General features: G+C 39.0%; 1 protein-coding gene across 3 annotated transcripts in view; it reads right to left on the bottom strand.

Moving 5' to 3' along the window:
- Positions 1-944: 944 nt before the first annotated feature.
- The window catches only part of LOC150090752 (proton channel OtopLc-like), a 181,137-nt gene continuing 154,686 nt past the window's right edge, over positions 945-27,395 (bottom strand). For all 3 annotated transcript variants that reach the window (XM_090372422.1, XM_090372427.1, XM_090372430.1), the window contains one exon: positions 945-2,466. In XM_090372422.1, the coding sequence (XP_090228548.1) occupies positions 1,478-2,466 (989 nt within the window). In that variant the 3' untranslated portion in view covers positions 945-1,477. The remainder of the gene's footprint in view (positions 2,467-27,395) is intronic.

Genomic DNA, 27,395 nt, shown 5'->3' on the forward strand with positions numbered 1-27,395 from the left:
ACGTGGCTGAGTGTCGGTCTCAGGCGAAGGTAGTGTGGTGTTTCTCCGGGAAAATCGGGTTCGAAGTCCAGCAAACAGAAAATCGACTCAGAACACACGTCAGTTACAAACAGTATACATTGAACAATATGGCCTCAGTCGGTGATGCTCCTACAACCGTTCTGAGGACAATTGTATTTATTCACTAGTAAGCAGGCATACCTAATAAGGTGGCCATTCAGTGTATATGCATATCCCCACTGCTTACATTATTTTTTTCTTCTACGTAATCATCTATAATTAGTTATATAGAAAAATACGTGTAATTTTTCAGCAAAATCTTTATTGTGTGTTCACTAATATACAAATATCATTAACCTTTTATGGCTTTAAGCTGAAGGGTTTGTTAAACATTGGAGAAATTAAATTCATTAGATGAACTTCAGTTGATTATTTAATAGATTTACTTATGCAAATTTATAGGCAGCGTTTTTGAGTTTCATTATTTTCAGTAATAGAACATTATTTTTGTAGCACAGGTTATGGAAAGAGGGGAAATTTAAATGCTTAAAAAATCAATTTTATTTCAGAATGATTACTTTCTGACGCTGGTTGCCAGTTCGCGAGTGCCACCTGACTGCCGAAGGAGTCGTGGCGTCTGCGTGCTACGATATGGACCACTCTGGCTCAAAGGTGATCCAATTGAGCAATGAGTCCGGTCAAATCAGTTGACTGACCGTGAAGTTGAGTCAGTAACCAGAGTTCATTCATTATGGTTACCCAGTATGGGGGAGCGGAGGGTGAGAGTGTCTACTGAATTCACATAATTTCTGTAGTATATTTGAAATTAAGTAAGTCAAACGGGACGAGCTCTTTATATTGAACTGTTGGAAGCGCGCTGTTTATAATGAATTCAAAAAACAGTGGAATATTACTAAACACTTTCACTTTATTTAGTCGTGGAAAAAGAATATAAAAGTAGGAAAAACTGTATCGAAACATTCATTGTTAGTTGCCTAAAATACATACACGTGAAAGTAATAGATAGTCTTTCTTCATAAAAGATGTCATATAAAATTTTGGTAGAGAAAAATTTCCGTCTCGTGCGTGATTTAGATGTATAAACGTGGACAGAAGAGAAGTTTCCGATCATAATGACGTATCGAAGACAGATATGTAAGGAGTTTAGATATGTGCTGTGACGTAACCTGAGTTGACAAGAGTTAGACGGTTCTTACATCATCACCCACCAAACCTTCAAACACACACACACACGTACATACTGGAAAGAACGCTGGACCCATGAACACTGTTTATACTCCACCTAACTGACGGATCACGTGACGTTTTATCGAACTTTCACTTTATCCTCCCTCTGAAACAGAGAGATTATTACATAGATCTCTATGCCTAGTGGTACCAGATAATAACGTCCACGAGATCTAACAAACCTCTGCTTTTTCGCTTCTAGAATTTTACGGGTGCTATCCCATCGCCGCTAAACATCGTCTGATTTCAGTTTGTAGGTCTTCTTCCAGATATCGCAGAGACAAACTGTGGAATGAAACCTGAAGAAAATAGTGAGCGGTGTGGTTACGTGTGTGATTATTGTCCACGCCCAGAAACCATAAAAATGCATTTGTACTGGATTGGAATCTGCTCGCCTTGTTTCCAGCGTGTTGATGGCCCACATGGCAAAATTACAAACCAATAGGAATGTTACCATCTCGCGGCCCGGTTTCCTATAAGCTAACTGACTGGTGTGCGCATAGCGACGGGATGCATCTAGAATAAAAATCGTCTGCAGTGTGCCCTGGATCAGGCAGGCAACAGCAGTTAGAAGTACCAAGACTGTATTCTGGTCGATAGTAAAATGGCCACCAATCACGCTGAACATAGTGAACAAATAAAGGCCACTTTGGGCCACGATCAGAAGGATATTATCCAGTTCCATGTTCTGGTGGGTAGTGTACTTCATCTCCCTCACTTGGTACAACGCTACAACTACTGCTACCGTAGTGAGGAGGTAAACTGCTAACTCAGCAATGTGAGCCTCCAGGACGGCCAAATATTTGTACTGAGGTTTGTTGATGAGAACAAAAAAGATGATTAAGCATATGATGGATAACACGAGTACAAGGATTCCTGTAAATAGTCCCTTGTTTGCCTTGGCACAGTCGACCTGGTAATAATGACGGTGTCGGTTCGCAATGCTATCCGTCTGTACGCTTGCGCTGTCCAGCGGGTTCGCTTTAAATCGATATTTTCCCGTGTTTTTCCACATCACGTACAGAATAGCCGCAGATATGAGGCTGTACTCGATGGTGAAGGGAAACAGGAAGGGGCTGGCATTTTGCACAAGTTCTCCCATAATATTCAAACGACGACATCCGTGGCTGATGTATACTCCATATTGCATAGATCGTTTCGTGATGTGATGATTGCTTAGATAGTCGACTTTGTGTCGAGTCACGTCCTCGCTGCTTCCTGCGGAAAAAACAACAACAGCACACATTAATTCTACAAAAATTCATTTATTCTATATTCTAATACATATTTGCTTAACTATACAATGTGACCTTTTGCTACTCAAGAATTTTGCAATATTTCTGTTCACTTTGTTAAGTCTCGATACAATGAATTTACTCATTAATGTAAAAAATAGAATTAAATTAAAAGTATCTATAATATTTATGTTGTGACAACAAAAAATATCGTACATAATTTTAAATTATATTAGTAAAGGATATGTTTGATAAAGCTTTAACAGTAAACACTTCTGTACAGATCAATGGTTTTACTCTCTTTCTTTTTGTAATAATTTTAATAGCTAATAAAGTTTTAAAGTGAAATAACTTTCTGAACACATTAAATTTATTAAACACAAAGTTTCTGTAACAATAAATTTGCAACGAAAACTGAATTCTGATAATGCTATCAGTTTGCAATTAATTCTTGAAACAAAAAAATACCAAGAACAAAACGATTTAACTACAATTAATAAGTTTTTGAACTTATTTGAAGAACACGGTGCTTTAAGTCTGGAGAGGGTCAAAGTTTTAGTACAGCACGTTTTGTTTGGGTTATTTTGACTTAACCCAGGTGCAAGTTGGACATGCTTTCTCATACAGGTATGTACGAGACTTCTGATCAAAACATTTTACGAAAAGAAGCGAGGAAGTAGAAAACCAAGATAATGAGTATGGGAAAGCCTCGTCCCTTTGTGGCGGAAGATTCGCTTGAACGAGAGATTCTCATCCCATATTAATCCTAGATTTTTGTGGATTTTGACAATTATATCACTTCACCAGTGATAGATACTTTAACATCATTTCGTCTTTTTTTATTAGTGAAGGTCATCTGCTCTATCTTCATTCTGCCTTTAATGGAACAAAACTCAGGATTTAACACTTGAGGAACAGCAATTCCACAAAATAACTTATACCTTGGTGGGGTTGAATTTAAAAAAAAAAAAAAAAAAATAGATGAATAAAAAGGATTTGGAGATTACAATACCGGAGAACAGGAAATTATCCATGCAGCAGAGCAGGCGGGTGGTAAAGAAGGCCCATGGTGTCCTATCAATGAGTTATCGAATATTTGCTTGTAAAGATAAGGAGGCCATAATCCCACTGTATAGCGAGTGGAGAGACCACACTTGGAATACCGTATCCAAGTATGGAAACTGTACCTAAACAAAGACATGAATTTCTTGGTTGTTGTTGTTATTATTATTTGGTTTTTAGGAGCAACTAAGGCCATATTGCTCCGGGATATGCGGTGGTCATTCCTTGACCTTTCCGCATCCTCCGTATTTGGTGGTCACGAGCTCGAACCCCGGTCTAATCAAGAAGCGTGTGCTACGCACTGCTGCTCCTTCCCACCTGGCTACAGAGGCGCCCTGAATTTCTTGGAAGGGTCCAAAGACGGGCAAAATGCGTCTGGTGAGATCGGCAAAAGGACGTTCACATGAGACTTCGAATATGTGATTTCTAGAGTTTGGTAACTAGTCACCGTAGAAGGCACCTGATTGAGGTCTATAAGGAAGAGAAGAATTAAAATTGCGTGGGAAGAGATCCCTACTTAACTATACTGTGAGAAGCTTCTTTCAAGAAGCAAGTTGTTAATTACTGGAATAAGTTGCTTCCATGAGCAACTTATTTAAGTATGACAGCTTGGGCAAATTTAAAGGTCAGCTGGAAAGGTGGCAACGTGAGCCTATAAGGGAAACACGCAGAAAGTTTACTTATTTTATTTTTTTATTATTTATTTATTTATTTTTATTTTTTTTTTTTTTTGCTGGTGCAGCAAAAGCCTGGGTTGCCATATGCCAGCATGGGTCCTGGGGTAAACAACCTCGCTAGGACAGCCCGGTTTCTCCATAGGGGATACCCGAACCCCAATTCTAGGGGGTTCCCTACACAATGACTGGGCTGACTTGCCTGGTCATTATAAGGTTAAGAAACGTACAGCCTTTCTCATTAAACCCATAAAGTTCCTACTTCCTTTCGTATATATTTTATTAAGTTAGAAAGAAACTAACATAAGCAAAAAAACTTTAGATTTAGGATAATGATAACGTTGCAGTCTTCTCAAAACTTCCTGGCGAACATCTTTGAGTTAACTAACTACCGGTTGGGAAACACTGTTTTAGACATAAAATATCACAGGCGATTTTAGTTGTTGTTTGCCTCACGAAATAGAGCTCTGTGGTGATTGTTCATTCTAAGCTCTCTCCAGATCGTCATTTGAAAAAAGGTAGAAAATATATCTATATTTGACAATTTCAAAACCTCTGGAATCCATCTATAAGTAACGTAATTGTAATTTGTCTTTTTCAAGTACTACTAAATTGGCAGCAAAATTAATGTCATGTTATCTCTCACAAAAAAGAATGTAAAAGTGTATACCAGAAGTAACGTAGCCGAGTGGTCAGGAGCGAGAGTGCATAGCACGCGTTCCTTGAGTGGACCGGGGTTCAAGCCCGTGACTACTAAATACGATAAATATTTGTATTGACGATTTATTGTAAACTCTACTGACTTGGTTGTCGTGCCGGAGTATAAACATTTTTAAAGAAAAGTACACAAAACTCCTGAATTTGTTTCAGAATCACAATGACATTTTAAAAGTCAGTTTTAAAGATGAAACAGTTTTAAAAGTCAAGAAAAAGATGCAGTAGTAGTTCACTTAAAAGAAACCTAGGATCATCCTAGAGTACTTTAAACCATCGTTATAAAAATAAATAATCTGGTACAGGGCGAACCAGAAGTCGGTTAACAGAGACACCCACCCGCCCAGGGTTCAGAATCCTGCGCATAACAATCGATATAAATTCAGAAATTTGAGTTTGCTTCCTTATTTACATCATATGCAGAATTAACGAATGGGAAACGATAATCTTAAAAATTAGAGTGTAATAAATAATGCCATTTATTGCTCCAATTCTGTTGTTGTTATCGCATTCGTTGGTTGAATTTCTGCGAAAGCAACTAAGATCATGAGGCGTCAATACATTGACGTCTCAAAAAGTAACTTTAGTTAATTTTTGTTTGCTCCACCAAATAATTGCTTTTGTCTCTCTCTCTCTCTCTCTCTCTCTCTCTCTCTCTTTCACCCCCCCCCCCCAATTATTATTTGTAAAATGTAGGAAATGCGTCAGTAACCACATGTACTCCTAGTCGATGTTCGTCTTTGCTGAAAAACCCTAGTTTCCGAGAGGAAAAAAAAAAAAAAAAAACATGAAAATATGTTAAATTTGTCTAAATTAAAAAAAAAAAGATTGAAAAATACTTGTAGAACCCTTTATTGGCTGTGTCATCAATGATTGAATGAACTAACGGCTAATAATGAACACTAAACAAAAAAGCTAACTGAATTGCAGGGCGTCTCTAAACTATTCACCTGATTATGAAGCTCGATTCAAATTCTATTGTAATAGGTATTGTAAAACGGTTTTCTTCACTTAAAAAAGCAATTCAAAGCGTTTCTTATCACACAACCACACTTCAGTAAGCCCCCATATGGGCACCTTTGGTAGCATGTAGAATGTAAAGACGATACCGATTAAATTCTAATTGTTTTGAAGCATCCCTTGAGAAATGGAAGTCATTTCCTAACTCTGACGACGTTAACTTTTTTTACTTACACCTTGTCTTTTACGTAGCTCCATACAAATAAATCCATAGGTGTGATATCCGAAAAATAAGCAGGCCATGGAATTGGACCATCCTGGCCGATCAATCGGTTGGGAAATTTTTTATTGGGGAAATCGCCCACATACAAGCTCAAGTGTGGTGGTGCCCCATCTTGCTGATAATCTACACGTTTACCTTGGGACTATCACGTTTGTGTTCACGAACTGATTATTGGCAGCTGCAGGCTTACCCGCCAGACAGATTTTGCAGTACTTCGGGTAAACATTTTCAGAATACAGTGGGCCTACCTGCTTCTTTCTGGTGCAGTGCAGCACACTGCCGGTTTCTTGAAACTGTTTCAACCATCGCCTCATTGATTGTTACGTAGGTGGACCTTTTTGGAATTCCCACTGAAAACGTCTTTTTACCAAATGTGTATTGTGGAGCTTCCCACAGCCACAATACGCACATTGCTTTCTCCTGCACTGTCGCCATTTTAATGCTGTACTGCCGCACTGCTTGAAGGGATCAAGGCTGCTAACCGCATGAGAAAAAACTCATTGAATTGCTATGATGACTGCAGCAAAGCATTTTAAGACACCTATTATAATAAAATTTTAACCGCGCCCTATAATCATGTGAATTATTTATAGACATCTTATATTTTTATGCATCTGCCGGATATAATTTTGTATTGATGACTTAGCAGCGTAGCATTTCTAAGCATTCAATTTTTCTTGGATTTTTTTTAAAATTAAATTTAAAAATCTTATTTTTATTGTCATTATTGCTTTCGTTCCATATGTAACTTTGAGTTGTGGATATTTTCATCCTACTAATTTATTTCTCTTTCATATATTATTATTATTAGCTATATTGTGCAAGGAAGCCTGAGGCTTATGCTGCACCAGCAAACAAAAAAAATTCCCTAGTTTACTCTGAGAGAGAGAGAGAGAGAGAGAGAGAGAGAGAGAGAGAGAGAGAGAGAGTGTGTGTCAGAAGTAGAAGGGAATCACCAAGAAAGAGAAGAATGATGATACCCAGCTCAGGACCCTGGGTGTGCCATGCCCATACTCACCAGATGTGAGCCCCTGGGTTGTGGGTTGCATAAACAAGAACATTAACTTGGGGGAGGAGAGGGACATTAATCTGAACCTTCATCCAGATTCATTAATTAAAGGAAAAACAGTGATATCAACACAAAACTATCAAAGAGCCTTGATTTTTTGGAGTCAATAAGAAATGTAGACATCATACTTTGATTGCAACACTGTGGATAGGTCTGGTTCCAGCCTTGAAAATGACACACTTAGCCTATCTAATTAGATGAGCATCAGTCATGCTTCTCAACCAGTCTTTGTTCAATTTCATCATGGAAATAGCCTACTCACAAACACATGATGATTAAAAAATAATAATCATATTTTGCACATGGCGAAGAAGACGTAGAAAGCATTCCTTACCAGGCATTTATAGAAGTCACACAGAAATAGTTCAGTAAATTTGTACTTCAGCTAATGATCACACTTTAACTTAAGAACTTTCATTTGCATTTTTCCAGGTGTTTTGCTTGCATTCACACTGCAGCGAGTTCAATAACTGAATTTTTTCTTTAAGTTCAAAAAATCATGAAATCATCACTGGAATTCAGCAAGATCATAAATAATTTCAGGAAATTTCTCAATGTTGATGTTTTTTCTGAGTACTCCTTGGGCATTTCTCTCAAACATGGAAAGTGGGTAACATTGCCTTTCTTCAGGTGCTGTTTCTAAAGTAACAACTTCATTTGAAAACCTTTGCATCTGAATGCAAGTCCATGAGCAAGCAATCACAGACTTGAAAGAAGCTTGTTAAAAGATATTCAGATGACCTCTCATGTCAGCTAGAAATGCCAACTCAACTAGCCACACTGGATCCTACAAATCAATCATAAGATTTAATACTGCACCATTTTTCCACGAAAAAGTTTTAATAGATACCCTTACAAGCATTTAAATTTTTAACTGAGACTGTATGATTTATGCTATGAAGATCAGTTAGTGCCTCAGTTACAAACAAAGTTTTCATCCATGCCCTGGATAAAAATCAGCAGTTGCACAGTGTCTATAATGTCTTCACTGCAAATAATCAAATAGAATAGAAGTTTTAGGGCTCTAACCACATATTGCATGCAAGATTTTCAATACAACTTGTGATGGTTGATGCATACTTCTACACAATTTGGAATTGATAACTTTTCTTTCAGGACGGAGGACCTTCACGACCTTTGCAATATAAGTCTTAACAAACTCTTCTTCTGGAAATGACTTGAATGTTTAGCAATCAAGTAAGTTGCCTCATAGTTTGAACAGGGAGTCTTGTTCAAACTATGAGGCAACAAACTTGATAAGCTGCACCACATGCTGTATCTTGAGCTTTATAGATAGCTCAACACCTCTATCTGAACAAGATGCACCAGCATACATTATTCATGGATTCTGTGATTAAGACTGTATTCTTTGAGAATAGCAACAGTCACAGAAAAGAAAAAAATAACCAACATACATCGTAAAAAAAGTAATCAGTCTACCTTGCCTTCAATTTTTTTAATTTTTGGCACCCAATTTTAATCAATTTTCCTTTATTTGTAATGTGCTTGTGCCAAGAGAGAGTAGAAGTCAGGGTAGTCCCCAAAAGAGATATATCATTTTGCCTAGAAATCGGAGTGTCACCAAAGATAAGCATAGGAGATATAAGACAAGATATAAGATATACAAGATTTTTGCGAGATATAAGATAAGACTGAGTTTTAGAAGGATTGAAATCAACTATGAAGATCAGTTAGTGATCTAAGTTGTCTTTGTCCCACTGGAGATCAGCATTTAAGGAATTGGTAGTGCATATTCGAGAAGTTGAAGCTGATTGAGCAGGGCAATGTTTCTCAAAATGGAAAGTGGAATGCAATGTGCTATCATCGGCAAAACTATGGAAGAAGGTCATTAATATACAAGATGAAAAGAGAGGGGGAAAGAACCGAACCTTGGGGGACACCAGCATTAGTGGAGAAGTTAGAAGACAGAGAGCCATCTACCATCAATGAGCGATCAGAGAGAAAACTGGATAACCAATTACAAAAAACAGTTGGCAAACCATAAGATGGAAGCTTGTTTAGAAAACCTTTATGCCAAACACGATCGAAAGCCTTTGAGATGTCAAGAGCAACTGCTTGTGTTTCATCGAACTTTTCCATTGAATTTGTCCATAAATGGGTAACATGAGCCAGAATATCACCAGTGGATCGACACTGACGGAATCCATACTGGCGATCGTTGATCAGACAGAAGGTTTCTAGGTAGTTTAAGAGTTTGCGGTTAATTGATTTCTCCATTACTTTAGAAAGAGTAGAAGTAATTACAATGGGGCGATAATTGGATGGGAAGGATTTTTCACCCTTTTTAGGAACTGGCTGGATATGAGCAAAATCTTACTTCTTATAAATGTATACCTTTCGTGAAAAGTACATTTAAATTTCTTTCTAGTTTCTTCCGGTCAAAAGCTGATCCACATTAGTCCAGAGCCTGTCACATGAGATCAGTGAAGCCCCAGACAATATTTCAGCAACTAACTCATGCTCTTCATTTACTCTGTCTGTAAAGTTCCAAAAATCTTTGTTAATCATCGCACAATCAGGAAAAATTCAGGAATTAGATTAAAACTAATTATATGTGCGTGTTGTGTGGCATCTGTCACATACAGTTATTGACAGTAAGCTGGCTTTATTGATGCTCTTTCCTCCAATCAGTAATGCTCTGTGCTGATGAATACACTTCACATTACATGCAGCTGGCATTCTTCTTCTTCTTCTTATTATTATTATTATTAGCCACATGGTACAAGGAAGCCTGAGGCTTATGCTGCATCAGCCAAAAAAAAAAAAAAAAAAAATCCCGAGTTACCCTGAGAGAGAGAGAGAGACAGAAGTAGAAAGGAATCACCAAGAAAGAGAAGAATGATGATATCCAGCTCAGGACCCTGGGTTTGCCAAGCCCATACTCACCAGATGTGAGCCCCCGGGGTTTTTTGTTACTATCAGGCTGGCATCCAATTGCATGTGTCCTCTGATGTATTCAGTTTTTTTCAATTTGCATTTGAAATTTCAATTTACATTTGAAATATTATCTTTCAAAAGATCAAAAATAAAGGCGGCTTCAAAAATGGAGAATTTCAATTTTGAATTATATCTTGTCGAATTTACAAAATGCACATGCGCATAGAGGAAAAGCAATCCATGTACTGGTGATGGCCACAAAAAAATTTCCAGCTTTCAATCTGAAAAAATTAAAACAGATGCATACAATTTTCAAAACTAAAATAAAATAAAAATAAAGTGCATTCTTATTGATGTGCATCAATGATATAAAGCAAACGTTCCTCAAAACGCTATTAAGCAACCTTCAGAAATGTTATCATTTACTCGAATGTTATCATTTATTCGAATGTTATCATTTACTCGAATGTTAAAAGAGTATTATTTTAGTTTAACATACTTTTCTTTTTTAAATATTTAAATATTGTTCAATATGTAAATTAGCTTTCCACTAAGTTTCAATAATTATGTAAAGACGAGCGCTGGGTATGCCGGTCTCGAACATATGAAGTTTAATATACGATAGTTTCCATTATACGGGGTAGATGGCGCCATATGCCACACTGTGTTCTTAAAATCGAGACGCTGGTACATCCATTTCGGGAGTGTTACAATTCCATATTGCGTACCTAAAATGGAGCTCAATTCCACTTTTATTTATTTATTATTTTTTATTGTTTTATTTTGGGGTGGGGGTATTTTATAGAAGTTCCACAGACGAATAACGATGAAATTAAGATGATGCTACCATCTTATTTTCGGTGTTGGATCCACTGTTGTTTTGTATATTTATCAATGATATTGATGGTGTATCAGGCTTAGTGTCGAAGTTTGCAGATGATACAAAGGCTGGCAGGGTTGTTAGTGACAGTAATGGCAGTGTGCTACTGCAACAGGATCTAGAAAATTTGGGAAGATGGGCTGAGAAGCGTCAACTGAAGTTTAACATTAACAAATGCAAAGTACTGCATATGAGCAGAAGTAACCCCAGAGGAACGTATCAACTGACACTCAGGGTGGTAGAAAATGAAAAATACCTGGGAGTAATTATGTAGTCAGATATGAAGTTTTCTGAACAATGCAGACAGGCAGCAAGAGTAGGTCATGGGGTTGTGTCAATGATATACAGGAATTTTGCTAGCAGGGAAAAAGAGGTGATTATCCCTTTGTATAAGGCAATGGTCAGGCCACGCCTTGAGTAATGCGTACAGGTCTGGAGGCTCCATTTTAGGAAGGAGGTAGATTTGCTTGAGCGTGTACAGAGAAGGGCAACAAGATTAGTGAGGGGAATGAAGAGATCCTCTTACCAAGAGAGGCTTAAGTTCTGACAATTGCAGCAGCTGGAGACTAGGCACCTGCGAGGTGATCTGATTAGGTGTATAAGGCCTTGAGTGGGTTGAGCACGCTGAATACTGATGGGATCCTTCCACTTGTTCAGATTACGAACCTAAGGGGGCATAAATTCAAATTGAGGAAAGATAGCTGTAGTATAGATGTGCGGAAATTTGCCTTTAGCCAGCGGGTTGTTAATTGCTGGAACAAACTTCCATCTGTTGTTGTGGAAGTTGATAGGTTAAATAAATTTAAGGAGGAACTGGACAAGCGTTTAGAGGGAATGGTTGTGTGATTTTTTTTTTTTTTTTTTTCGCTGATACTACATAAGCTCATACGCTTGCTTTCTTGCATCACGCGCCACGATTCAAATGCTTATTTTCCTTTTATACGTGGTTTGTTTCAAGAGGTCAAATTTTATTTGTGTGGAAGTTCAAAGAATACTTTCATGAACGCAAAGGTCCCAATTACCATACTGGCATGTGTAGTCTCCCACAAAAAAAAAAAAAAAAAAAAAGTTAGTTCTACACCACCCATCCCCAAAAATAAATATTTTTATTTTTGAAGATGAGGGATGGGTAGTGTAAATAATTTCTTGCTTGCTGTTTAATACACGATTCAGTCAAACAAATACCTAAAGTTACTCTTTTGGTTGAAAGTAACATCTACCAAATACAACTTTCATAAAAGCATTTCGCATTTTTAGTGCTGGAAAAAGCGCTTTGCACCAAATTCACCAAGAGCCAAGTCTAAGAAAATAAGGATGACAGCTGGGTATGTACTTCACTTTTCTTCTATCCATAAGCGGTCTTAGTTACATCTCTAGTAGAAACACAAATTGCTAGGGCTGCAGTCTCATAGAACAGTCACTTTGTAGATGAGATTTTTAACATCCACGGCTATGCTTCTCTGGGGGAACATGTTTGGGTAGGAATTCGCCACATTTTTAGCTGATGACCTTGGATTCCGGTGTTGAAGCTGATCTTACAGAAAGATCTTACAGTGGGATGCAAAGCGGCGGTTAAATGATTTTTACCTGAAGTTTTAGGTAGAAATCGTTTCCGTTATAAGTTTATGTATTCATTCAGAATTCTCAGTTCACTACTATTGGGCACAGCACAATAGTAGTGTATAGTATGTTTAGGATCTAACGGCACCAGGGGTTTCCCCATCTCCGCGTAGTATACATTGTGGTGTCATACAGAACACTGTAAAGGCCAGAGGTTTAAAAGTGTGTGTAATGTTTTGTACCGTTGTACATCTGGCCTTTTAGCCGTTGGGCCCCTAATGGGATCCATCGAGCACAATAGTATATGTAATGGGCGGCACCTAGAACGTCTGTTCAACTCCGCCTCGTATCGCTGTGAAGAACAGTATCACTACAAATGGGCCAGATGTGTGTGACGTAGGTTTGTGTGTATTACAATAGTAGTCAACTGAGTGCAATGCCAGTGCAACACTAGAGCAATACCAGTGAATGTGCTACTGTTGAGCGCAGCACATCTACTGGTATTGCGTACTCTCTCTCTCCTCCAGCACGAATACATACATATTGACCCCATGGGTTCACATCTGGTGAGTATGGGCTTGGCACACCCAGGGTCCTGAGCTGGATATAATCATTCTTCTCTTTCTTGGTGATTCCCTTCTACTTCTCTCTCTCTCTCTCTCTCTCTCTCTCTCTCTCTCTCTCTCTCTCTCTCTCTCTCTCTCTCTCTCTCTTCTCCCCCAGGGTAATTCAGAATTTTTTTTGGCTGATGCAGCATAAGCCTCAGGCTTCCTTGCACCATATGACTAGTAATAATAATAATAATAATAATAATAATAATAATAATGGCACTGAACGAGAGAGCTTCTGTTATTATTGATAGTTTGAAAATCTGGGCAGATACTAATAAATTGAGAATGTCCCCTACAAAAACTGTTATGATGATCTTTAATTAAATTACAACAAAATTAAATTACGTAAATAATTTTAAGTAAATTAAATTACGACAAACCGCCAATAGTAATAATAGAAGAGAAGCAAGCCCCTCTGGTTTCTAAAACTAAGTATTTAGGTATTATTATAGATATAAGGAAGTTTACATCAGTCCACCGAGTTCGACTGTACATTATTATTACATGTATTATTATTGTTGTTGCTCTTATATTATTTCTCCCAGATTGGGGTATTCTATACTGTTACCAAGTACACACGGTGGTTGTTGTTGTGTGTGTGTGTGGTGTTACTGTTCGTCGAGTAATTCTCTGACTATCCTACAGGTGTTCAGGATTGCAACTTTCTGGAGTTCCTTGTAGGTGTTCGCTGGGAGACCTATTGCTGCTAGGCTGTGATGTATGGTCTTTGGTACCATCACCATACCTGTGGTTGACATGTGATCGGGATGGTCGTAACTTGCTGCATATGCCACATCTCTTTGATCTCCGTCTTAGATTCGTGTGATTAGACTTCCTGATTTTTCCCCATGGGTTTTCTGCAGGTGGCCCGTGTTGGGTACCGCTATGTCAATCAGATAGGTAGCCTTTTCCTTCTTGTCCACAAGGGTTATGCCCGGTCTGTTGTACGGGATTGTCTTATCCGTTATTATGGCGCGGTCCCAGTACAGCTTGTGGGTTGGGATCTCTAGTACTGCCTGGGGTTTGTACTGGTAGTACGGTACACTTTCTTCGATCAACTGGTATTTCCTTGCTAGCTTCTGATGTATTATCCTGGTCGTGTCTATGAGTGTACTCAGTCTGGGTGATCACCTTGCACCGCGCAGTGATGTGTTGGCATCGTCGACAGGTATCATCGGACACTCCGAGCTCCTTGGCGATGTATTTTCTATAGTTTCTGGTGTTGATTACCTGGTCTTGGATGGCAAGCATGAATCCTCCAGTCTTGGGAAAGAGCGTCCCGCTCGTGAGCCATGCATTGGAAGCAATTTTATCTATATGATCTTGATGGAGATCATTGTAGTGTCTGCCATGGAGTTTCTTCTCTGCCATCGAGCTTTTTTCTAGCTTCGTTTGTGCCTCCTGGTTGGGAAGGAACTCCTCGCTTAGGTTGAGTGAAGTATACAGCTTGTTTATCTTCCTTATGGCCTGGTGGAGCGCTGCTGTGTGTTTCTGGAAATAATCCTTCAGGTTAGCAATCGCTGTTTCTGCTGCTCGATGAGGTCTATGAGGCCCCTTCCTCCTTTTCGAGCAATTGTCAGTCTCTCTACGGCTTACTTCGGGTGGTGTTGGCGGCTCTTGGTCATCATTGTCCTTGTCTTTCTCATGATATTCTCCAGCTCAGTGTTAGTCCAATCTATAACCCCGAAGGAGTATGAACTGGGACTGCATAGGTGTTTATGGCTTCAACTGTGTTCCCTCCGTTCAGCTTTGCTTTCAGCAGGCTTCTGAATTCTGAATGGTATTTTTCGGTCAGGCAGGCGTTAATTTCCTTTTGCTGTAACTGCTGAGCCTGCATCATCCCAAAGTATTTGTAGGCCTCTCCCTCTGCCATAGCTTCTATTTCTTTACAGTCTGCAGCTGGTAGTTTCGGTTGACTAATTTTCCCTGGTGCAATCCGTGGGTCTTGCATTTGTCTAGACGAAATCCCATCATCCTAATATCATTGCTGAATTCTTCAGTGATCCGGACTAGTTGCTGGAGTTGCTTCTCGGTTCCCACGTAGAGCTTGATATCATCCATGTACATCAGGTGATTGAGGGTGTACAGGTTCTTCCTTCCTTCTTTCAGGTTATATTCGTACTTGCTGCTGCTGTTGAGCATGGTGGATAGCAGGTTTGTTTGTTTGTTATTTGGTTTTTAGGAGCATTAGCAACTAAGGCCATATTGCTCCTGGTATATGCGGTGGTCATTCCCTGACCTTTCCGCATCCTCCGTATTTGGTGGTTACAGGCTCGAACCCCGGTCTAATCAAGAATCGTGTGCTACCCACTGCTGCTCCTGTTGCAGCAGTGGGTAGACAGAACCACATTGGGCTGAGGGCATCTCCCTGAAAGATTCCTCTCCTGATGGGGATTGGCTTGGTTGTGATGTTCTCGACCTTAATGGTAGTACTCCATTTTGCCATCGTTTCTTTGTTCTGTATATGTATCAATTGACTTTGTAGATGTTCAGCGCCTCTATTAGTCAGCTATGAGGCGCGGAGTCGAAAGCCTTGTGGTAATCGATGTAGGCTTGCTCTATTACCGCGGCATCTATGGTTAATTGCTCCTTGCATCCTTTCTGCTGTTCGACCATTATGTTCTGGCTCTCCTAGTGGTCTGATACCTTCCTGGTTATGCAGCTGGTCAGAATCTTGTACACTGTTGGGAGGCAGGTCATTAGTCCATATTTCGCTAGGTTTCTTGTTTCTTCGTCTTTAAGCTTCAGATGTGTGATTCCTTGAGTGAAAAACTTCGGGATTGTCTCCGGGTGCCTTATCATTCGAGTGAACTGTTCTGCCAAGGTACTTGTGTGTGAAAAAGAGCTTCTTATACTAGTAGTTGTGAACGTTATCTGTTCCTGGAGTTCGTCAGTTGTGAGAGTTCTTGATCGTCTATTTTACTTCTTTTTCCCGAATCTCCCACTCTCTCATCTCTTGTACATCCTTGGTTTTCTTTCTTTCCAGTTCTATCCAGTGGGCTCGGCTATTATGCCTTTCTTCCCTGCTCCATACGTTGCCCCAGAGCTCCTCAATTGTCTTCTGCTTTGGTGGTCTATTCCCTTCTTCCCCATCTTCTCCGAGACTCCTGTAGAAGGCTCTTTGGTCCTCATCGAAGACTGGGTTTATTTTCCTCTGGGAGTTCTCTTTGTGTCGGAATAGTCTCTTGCTGAGTACGAGGAGGTTTTGCTTTAGTGTGTGTCCTAGTACTCTCCTATTCTATGATTTTCAATCTCATGTTTGCTGTGGACGCTGTCTCTCTTGAGGATGCTCTTCACTTTTCCAATCAATTCCTTACTCCTATTACCCAGTTGGTACTGGGTCAATTGGCCCAGCTTGACTCTTAATTCTTCTATCTTCTGCTGAAGTCTTCTTTCCCATGCCGGCAGTTCCTTCTGTTTCCGGTTCTTCTGCTACTCATCTCTCGTTTCTCTTACATTAATCCTACTAGCTGCTATGGCAGCACAATAAACGGCTGTGTAGATGGCCTCCACTGTTGCACCATTGTTGTCGAGGCAATGGTCTGTTGGGCCTCTGCTTCGGTATCACGTGAGTCTTTGTGGGCTCCATTCCTTCGAATTCTGTTATGACCTTCCACTCGTCATCTATTCTGGATATTATTATTATTATTTTATGTTAAAACTGCTAATGCCCAAATTTCTGATCCTATAGATTGGGTAGTTACGATTTATAAATGCTGCTAGGGTAACTGAGTAATGCCGCCAGTGTAACTGGAAAGTTACACTGGCGGCATTACCCAACATTACACTGGAAAGTTATTACTGGCAGTACTAATATACAATGAATTTCTTTTCTGAAGTACAGGATGGTCATAATTAAAGTATCCCTATTCAGAGCTCTCTGTAGCTCTAAGTAATAAGCAGAATGCCACCAAAATTAGTAAGTAAACTATTCAAGGCATGGGGAGAAGGATCTCATAAAAAAAAATTTGTAAAAAATTTGCTGATAGGGAATAATATGACGCTATACAAGAGGAAAGACATGACAAAGCACCAACAAAAAAATAACTAAGACAAACCTTAATGAAGTTACAAATTTTTATTTGTACTCTGAAAAAAAACAGAAAGAAACTGAACTAAACTGCCAGAGGAATGATTTCACAGCTCCAAACTCACTCACAGTTTACTCCTGATGATGTCGCTGATGGTGGAGTTGGTTTTCGATGTGATTACCATTGTTCTGAACGAGAAATTGCATTTGATGGACAGTGTGTTCGACTACATAGTGCAATATCTCTGGAGTAATGTTCTGTACATGCTGCGTTACATTGTCCTTTAAGACAGCCAGGTTAGGGACACTTCCTCGATAGACACTGGCCTTGAGGTTACCCCCACAACCAAAAATCACATGGTGTAAGGTCAGGCGAACGTGGTGGCCATGCAATGGGAAACAAATGACTAATGAGTCTTTCTGCAATAAAGTGATGATGGAGAAGCTGCTGTTATTGGTCGTGCGATATGAGGAGCCCCAAAAGGGTCGACGTTTGTATCTGTCACAGACTTAGAAAGAGGAGATTTTAAAAACACATAAGCCGTTTTCATTGATGAACTGAAATGATGGGAGCACTTGGTTTGTTTTTGATGTGAGAACCAATGAAACTGGTGATAATTATCTGACCATAGCATCTGCATTTTCTCTGTGTTACTTGATGCTGCCATCTACTGGTCACGCCCGAAATTAGAGGAGGGGAATGCGGGTAGTCCAGATTTAAAAAAAATCAGGACTGTATACAGGATGATTCAGGAGGAATAGTAAATATATTGGGAGGTTTTAGTATCTATTATTCTGAGTAAAAGAGTTCATATAAATGTGTCCAATTCTCAATGGATATGGAGATGCAGCTGTTTGAAACCAGCGCGCACAGCTCCATGAATCAGATGTGATCAAGAGTTGTTTAGTGTTAGAACTGTTGTTAAGAAAGCCGATATGGTGTTTATCTACGGTTTTTGTGGTAGACGTGCTACTGCTGCTTGTAGAGAATACCGTCAATGGTTTCCTAACCACAATACTGGATTCAAAAGTGTTTACATCAAACTGCGTGAGACTGGTACAGTTCTCAGCACTCATATTTCTTCTGAACGTGCAAATGAACAAAATATGCAGGAAATAGAGCACATTCTTCAGTCGGTAGAACGTAGTCTTATTATTAGCACACAAAGAATTTCGACGTGTATGAGTGCTCCAAAGACAAGAGTACGGCAAACATTATGTGAGCATGGCTTGTATCCATTTCACATACAGCGGGTGCAATATCTTCAACCAGGACAGAATGCCGAGCGATTGGAATTTTGTCGGTGGGTAAATGTTAATTGCTGATTAATTACATTAATACTGTTTAGCGATGAAGCTACGTTCACCCGTGACGGTATCAACAACACTCGTAACTCTCATCAAAAATCCACAGGCCACTGTAGAAACCAATTTTCAACATTGTTGTTATTTGGTTTTTAGGAGCATTAGCAACTAAGGCCATATTGCTTCGGGGATATGCGGTGGTCATTCCCTGACCTTTCCGCATCCTCTGTATTTGGTAGTCACGGGCTCGAACCCCGGTCTAATCAAGAAGCGTGTGCTACGCAGTGCTGCTCCTGCCCACCTGGCTACGGAGGCGCCTTTTTCAACATTGCTTCTCTGTAAACGTGTGGTGCGGTATCATCGACGATCAGTTGAGTGGGCCTGTTGTGTTACAAAATCGTCTTACAGGGTGATTTAGTTAGAATTTCGGCAAAACGAACTTCTACTATTATTGGAGGATGTTCCCTTGGCTACAAGCATTGGTATGTACTTTTGGCATGATGGAGCTCCTGCACTTTATACCCGTCTGGTGATACAAAATCTAAATTGAACTTTCCCTGAACGATGAATGGATCAGCTGTGGTGGTCCTGTTCATTGGCCACCAAGATCTCCAGACCTCACTCCATTCGATTTTTGTTTGTGGGGATGGATGAAAAGCGCAGTATACAAAGAAAAGGTGAATACAAGAGATGAATTGCTCACTCGCATTTTGGCTATTGCTGCCCTCATAAAGTAACGCCAAGACGACCTTAGAAGAACAACATGGTATATATATTACCACAACAGTTGGAAAGTGCATTGAGGTTGGCGGTGGGACTTTCGAACATTTATTGTGAACTGTAAAAAAATTTGTCAGTTATTTGTTTTGTATCATTCAAAAAGTTAATAAATAGAAATAACAAATCATTTATCATTCTTTAATACCTCTCATAATGGCTTTGTATGCGTCAGTTTCAAACAGCTGTATCTATATATCCATTGAGAATTGGACACTATATGAACTTTTTTACTCAGAATTATTGATTCTATAACCTCATAAAATATTTTCTATTCCTCCTGAATCACCGTGTATATTGGGGTCGGTTTCAATATTTTTTCAATCAGAGTAAAGACTTGTGCAGTGCTTTTCCCAATAAGTGACATAGTTTTTGCATGTTAAAAAAGTTAGTTTTCTTTTTTGTTCTAGTGTCTTGTTTGCTGAAATCTCTGAGTTATATACCGTTCTATCTATCTAACAGGAGAAAATATTCTTGCAAATATAAGTTACATAGTCAAGGTTAAAACTTTCAAATCAATGATTCTTTACAGGCAAATGCTAAACTGACTTTATTTCAAAGCCTACTGAAACAGCTGAGGATTGAACTGCCACCCTTTAATCGTATCAGATTTTCAATCACCAGTCAGGAGCTAAATAATTCAATCAACTTGTCCCTTATTGCTGGCAATGACCTGACAGTAAGTAGAATCTTAACATTATTCAAGAGCATAGTTGAAAACAGAATTATTGCAATATATGCAGCGTGAAGTAATTACTCTGCAACTCCCATCTGCAGACTTGTAATAGGCTCGGTGGAGAATTTAGGATTGGGTCTTACAAAGTCGACGCCATTCAACACAAACAAAAACTTCTCAATGAAGTTTATGGATGTATGAATCATTCGCATCCAACATTCTTTCCACCTAGTGTCCTCTACCCATTATACAGGCATTTAACAAATGGGCAGGTGTGTGTGAAAAGACACTTGATCGGCGAAACCATATTCAGCAGCTATTACCAGATTTCAAGTTGCTCCAGTTTTGGGTGTGTGAATTGCATGCTCTAGCCAGAGAAGAACAGTCATTTCAAAAGCTTTAGAAGGACGAAAAAGATATAATTTCCCTATAACTAGCCTTTACGGGGGGGGGGGCCGAGTAGTTTGTACTCATTTGTACTATGAGGCAAATGATGAAACAAGCATGGAATATGTCGATTTTTGCTCACTTTATCCGTTTTTCAAAAGAAAGGAATATATCCACAGTGCCATCCTACTGTAATCATAAATAACTTTAGTTATTAGCCAGACCACTATTTTGGCATAATCAAGGCCTGCATTATTATACAGGATTTGTTTCATCCTGTCCTGCTTGTAAAATTTGATGGCAGACTCATGTTTCCTTATGTCATAGGTGCATGGAAACGGGAAGGCAAGACACTTGCATTCACGAAGTCGAAAGCAACAGAAGGATAGACAGAACCTGGATTTTGTGTGAGCTTTATGAGGCAGTTCGACAAAAATATCCTCTTGTCAAAATATTTGAAGTCTGACACTACCCATCCTGGTTTAAGGCAAGAGAGCGTTTCGGAGATTACATAGATAAGTTTCTAACTCTTAAACATGCGAATTCTGGCTTTCCTGACGATGTAAAAACAGATTCACAAAAGCAAACATATCTCAACAAGTTTTATCATCACGAGGGAATATAATTAAAAATATAGGACATCCATGAAAATCCCAGGACTAAGGGCAATTGCAAAGCTTCTGCCGAATCAGTTATGGGGCAAATTTTGTCAGGACCTCGGGTGCACCAAAAGCAAATATGTAAATCTCCAATATCCACTTCATCTATTAAGAAGCACTGCTCAAAACCGAGAGAACAAGCCATTCAGACTAATAAAAACCGAAATACAGTAAATGCTGTCTTTGTAACTGTCTACGGCTGACCGGCGCTTCAGAGGAATTAAGAAAACTGGGAAAATGAGTATTATATTTTGATACTGAATCCATTCTATTTACTGTCACCAAAGACGACACGTACTCCCCGAAATGGGCAATCTTGGTCAACTCGTCAGAGAATTACCCTCTGGGAAAATAACACATTTTGTAGCCACTATTCCCAACAATTATTGTCTCAAGGTATCTGATGGTTCCACTATCATTAAATGCAAAAGTATATCACTAGCTGGACGTGCCCATGAACATCTAAATTTTGATGCAATGAAAAAGGTTCTCAAAGAACACATGACGGTCAATTGAAAGGTCAGATTACGAGGAACAAATACAGTTCCAATGTTTTAAATAGAGACAGCGAAAAAATTTTGTTATTCATATAACAAGCGAGGAGTCGATTCGAACAGCTACTTGACATATCCGTTTGAACGGAAGGAAAAATTTTCTGTTATTCCTATAACAAGCAAAGAGTCGATTCGAACAGCTACCTGACATCCGTTTGGATGGAAGGAAAATTAGGAAAATTATCACATCAATTATTACTGGTCCAACTGAGTTGCAAACCTAAGCTAGTACTGTATTATGAATTCTGCATAACAGAGACCGACTCTACACCCCAAACATTGAAAAAATAGTATATCTGTTTGGTGAACCTCAACAGATGTACAAGGATTTGCAGATAGAAATTCCGCATGTCGAATTTCACAAAGGATTAGAGGATATAGATTTTCATCCCAATACTAGAAATTTCCTTGTGATCGACGATCGTTTCAACGAAGCTACCATGTCGTGTCAAATTTTGGATTTGTTTACACCTGGGGCTCATCATCGTAATTTATCTGTTATTACTATCACAAAATTTATTTCCTAAAGGTAAAGAAGCCAGAACTATAAGTCTAAATTGCCACTGCTTGTTGAAAAATCCATGCGACATATCCCAAATTTCGTTCTTAGCAAGGCAGGTGTATCCACAGAAACCAAGCATTTTGGTCGAATCGTATATGGATGCAGTGAGAACACCGAGGGGACGCCTCTTTATTGACTTAAAACCACAATGACAATGAGACGTCAAGGTATCCCCCATTCCGTTCACACATATGCTAACTGAATGGGGGGGGGGATACCTTGATCTTTCTTACAAAGAGAATGCCATCTTCAAAAATTATTTAACTTGTGAGAAGGGTCTGCCAAAATTAAAGAAAATTCGCTTTTAGCACGAATTAATCTCAATTTCATATTAACTTGATTCAGCAAATACTTATCTTGATGAAAGAGATGGAGATGCAGTCTGCCCAATAATTTGATTGCTTTGGAGCCAGCTTTCTCTGACTGCAGAAGCACCGTTTTTGCGGCCATGTTTTCAAGCGTTACAGCGAAATAATCACTAATGGTAATACATCTCAGTAGCTAATTTTTTTTGTGTTGTTTCCATAATTCAATAGAGTCTCCAAATAACTGTGGTAGGGATACAAGTTAGATATTTGACTTACTAGGGTATATTGTAAATACAAATCAACCTGATTGAAAAGTGAATGCAATCAAAGGTTTACAGGGACAACCTTGGCCTCGCTTTTGATGTCAGTTCCATCTTCATTTAAAATTTTCACTTTAAAATAAATCAAAGTTCTTTAGAGATACAAGTAATGCTGACTCACAGCGACATAAAAATCAAGAAGTCCTGTCCAGACTCGACAGAGTTTGATAGCTGGCATATGCGGTCTTTTCGTGAGACAAGTTGATTGGCGGAATACAAAATAAATCCAGTTAGAAGAAAGACACCCAGTCATTGTCGAATATATCTCATGTTCTGCACCTCTTGGTATGAATGACTTTTCTTCTCTGTCGAGACCGATGTTTATACTGCTCCCAACCTCTCGATCGATGAAATTTTCAGTTTTTTGCATCAAATTACTTCCAGCTTCTTTAAATCACACCTTAACGGATTCACGAATGCCTTGTCCACTAATAACATCTCCAAGCACCCCTGCTCCGGCTCTTAAAACCGATTGTCTTTGCAACCGGTTTTACAAAAGGTGTCAAATTTAAATATCGATCTAAACAGACCACCCAGTCTATATCCACTCTAAAAGGCAGGACCCCAAAATACAGTTGGAATTCCAAACGCAGGTTGCTGACTATAGTATTCATGGTAAGGAGACGGTGACATCTTTTTGCCTGAAGTGAAGCTTCAACACTGTTTTCCTGGAACGAAATGCCAACTTCTCCCGCTGTCGGTCCTTATATCGACTTCAATATTTTGAAAATCTTTTACTGCAAGAGGATAATAATCGATCGAAGTGTATATCTTAGTGATAGTATCAAAATTATCATAAGTGGCAGGAACAACTCGAAGCAAAGGCGAATAAATGTCACCGACAACGTGAGGAGAAATGATGTTCAAATATATGTACAAACCATACACACACATTTTCTAATATCGATTGGATATTTCCTTTTCACTGTTCCTTTAAGCTTGGGCCCGATTCTGTCTTCTTCAAACCCTAGTAGCTGTCCGAGACCAGGATGTGCTTTGGCAAACTACAGACACATCGTCAGATAAACTGATCTTAACTTTTCCGTCTGCACCCTGTGCAAATAAACATTGGTGGCTTTTTCGAGAGCTGCAAGCAGTTCTTTCTCAGTTCGATAATATCTGTGTGGAATGAATGCTGACTTTCTTTTCGTAGTACGCTTCTTTCAACTGTTTATGAATATAAAACTTCTTACCAAATGCAGTTTTTGCAGGCTTCATCAGATGTAATAACAGATATGTCCCAGCAGTTTGCCATCCGTTGTCAGAAATCTTTCTCTTTTTATCTTTATTGTGTAGCTTTCTGTCAAGGAGGTAATCTTCCTCATCAATACGAACAAACCATCTGCGGGTGTTCCAAAAGAGAATGCAGATCTGGTGGAATATAAATTGTATATTCACCTTTTACATAAATAACAAAATGCTTGTTTGCACCCCTCGGCTCTGCACCAAAAATAATGTGAGACCTCAGTGAGTCTGGAATTGCATCCGAAAGCTGCTATACTAATGCTTCGTGTCGCAAGTATTTCATTTTCATGTCACAGTCAAAAACTTCATACTGGGCATCAAAAAATTTCTCAACAATAATCTAGTTAAAGCTTCGTCGATATTGTCAAATTTCGATGGCAAAATGGCTTCTGCAAGGCCCACAATCCACCCTCCAGGTCCTAGATTGACAGGATGGGGCAGTCTCACACTATAGTGCGATTGCATATTTTCTGGATAAATGTCCATGTTGGCAGAATTAGGTATCCCATAACTAAAATAGCTCGGGATTATCCACTCTTTCTAATTGACGTAAATTTCATCTGTCAACCAACTTTCTAAAAATTGCAGCGAAAAATAATCTTTACACTTAAACAGTGCCCGACTCTTACACACCAAAAGAACTTCTGACAAATCCACTCTTGACAAGGCAATGGCTAAATGAATAATTGTCTCACTCTTCTCGCAGCTCATACATGTTTGTGTGGCGCTGAAATTGAGGATGTACTACGTCTGCAAGTATTTCCAAAAGAAGTGATTCTGAAGGATCTGAATTGTGCAATATATTTTCAAGCACAGTGACATATGATAAACAGTCAGGTATGTCTATATCTGGTAGGGAGAGGAAAGTTCGTCTGCCAATCTGACAAATGTACTCGAGCCTCTAGATACGATGAGTCTCGAGTTATGAAAGTCACCGTCCGATATTCCAAGCAAGAACTGGAGCTGGATGGCTCTCCATTAGAACTGCAACCTGTCTGCAATCCAGTGGCCATATCGGTTTTTGGGAGATGCCACAATAAAAATTTCATGAAAAAAAGCATGTAAGCTTTTTCAACTGACTTCTGCAAGGAAACGAGTCTGTCCACTCATATGCCTCCAAGTTAATTCCCTTTATCGTCAGAATCCAGGTAGAATTATGAGAAGTAAACATACGAATATCGAGAACACTAGTTCTAAATATTCCGAACAAATTAGTTCTAGCATACGCCGACGCGTTTGCTAGAACTAATTTGTTCGGAAAATTTACAGTTCCCTACATTGATATCCATAGAGGGCATTGCAATCAGTAATACAAGTGCAGTAATTAATGCTACTGCAGATAAAATGATTTATAAAAAACGCAATTCCGATTCGTTTAGCCAACTCGGGCCTGCATATGAATGCCATTTCACCAAAATTTGCCTCTTGCCATTGTTTGTTGTTTGGTTTTTTTAGGAGCATTAGCAACTAAGGCCATATTGCTCCGGGAATATGCGGTAGTCATTCCCTGACCTTTCCGCATCCTCCGTATTTGGTGGTGACGTGCTCGAACCCCGGTTTAATCAAGAATCATGTGCTACGCACTGCTGCTCCTTTCCACCTGGCTACGGAGGCGCCGCCTCTTGCCATGATACACTCTTCTTTTCAATATTCGATCTATAACAAAATTCGGGGCGGTCTATTTTTTGCAATTCTTCAAAATAAAGCTTTCAAGATATGATATTTTCAGATGTATCAACACTAGCTGAGAAGTCACAGCTGATGTCTTATAAATAACGTTCACCACAAAGATTTCTTCTGACAAATTGCGAATCGTACCTTTTTCAAAAGTTGATTTTTGGGATGAAATATGAGAATCGTCACCTTTGGCAAACAATGAACGATCAGGAGCTAGTTGGGTGCCATATAAGCATCTCCTCATTTCTGATTCATTAGAAAAATTGATATCACCTGGCGCAATGCCTATTCTGTGCTTAGTTCTGTTATAGCCCTCTCTACAAGATCAGGAATATCGATATAACGATATGTATTTATGTAAGAAAAATATCTCCACATTCTTCCACGCATAGTACGATGAAACCTTTCCATCAGGCTCGCTGTCGTGTCACCATACGAAGAAAACAGATGAGCACCTTCCCTTTTCATTAAATCATTAACATGTTTATTCCAGAACTCTTTTTCTTTATCTGTCTGTAAATAATAGGGCAGAGAACCCTATTAAACATTAAACATCTTTGATAACACATGTGCAACCTTTAATCCGCGCTTAGTTTTTAGGGGAGCTATCCAGGCAAAACAACTGAAGCAATCGATCACAGATAAAAGATATTTGAATCGATCATTGATCTTTGCTATTGAAGTCAGATCGACCAGATCACGCTGATACTGGTGTACAATGCCGCTCATAACCGTTCGTAATCGTTTAAAACGATTCTTTACAGATCTGTGTAGTATAAAGCCATATGCCAACGAAGCTACGATTTTATAAAACCAGGGTTTACTTTAGCTGCCTCCTGAAATGCAGGATGGCCCGCAAAGCTCCCCGGCTTTGCAGGGGAGTACTAAGCCTCGTGCAGTTGTTCATTCATTATAAACTGACACTGAAAATAGTTTAAACACAGTATATAAATAACTCAGGCAGTATAAATCATACAAAAATTGTTTACAGTTCCCTACATTGATATCCATAGAGGGCATTGCAATCAGTAATACAAGTGCAGTAATTAATGCTACTGCAGATAAAATGATTTATAAAAAACGCAATTCCGATTCGTTTAGCCAACTCGGGTCTGCATATGAATGCCATTTAGTGTGTAAACAATGCCAGGTTATCAGCATCCTGATGTGTAGCACACCCGCAAAGCTCTGGAGTTTTGCGGGGAACTGTGCAGTTCGTTTATTATGAAATAGGTTAAACAAAGTATATAAATAATTCAGCCATAGAAATCATACAAAAAAAATTTATTAAAAAATAATAATTTACAATTGGTTCAACAAAGCCTTAATCAATGAATGCTGGGGAAGTACGGAATAAAAAAACACTATCCTTACAACTGATTTGTTGAGTCTTGATTTGTAAGTTCGAGTTCTTCAATCAACGCGAAAGGACTGCATTGTTTCATAAAATCACTAAGAACAATTAAATAATCTGACTCGCTTAAGATACACCATCGTACCCCATTTTAACACACACTTGCTTCAGAGACTCTGCTAAAATCTCTGCCATAATTTGAAACACATGTCTGTGGCCACGCAACATTTCCAAATGGCTGCTGATACTGCTTGCACGAGGAATTAGTGTAGAAATGCCGTCGATTTCAACTTTATCTTGAAGTGAGAAACTAACGACATAATTGCTTGCTGCTACTTGACAAAAGC

The sequence above is a fragment of the Mastigoproctus giganteus genome, chromosome 1 (genome assembly GCF_048544385.1).
Source record: "Mastigoproctus giganteus isolate SK-2022 chromosome 1, ASM4854438v1, whole genome shotgun sequence".
Taxonomy (NCBI): Eukaryota; Metazoa; Arthropoda; class Arachnida; order Uropygi; family Thelyphonidae; genus Mastigoproctus; species Mastigoproctus giganteus.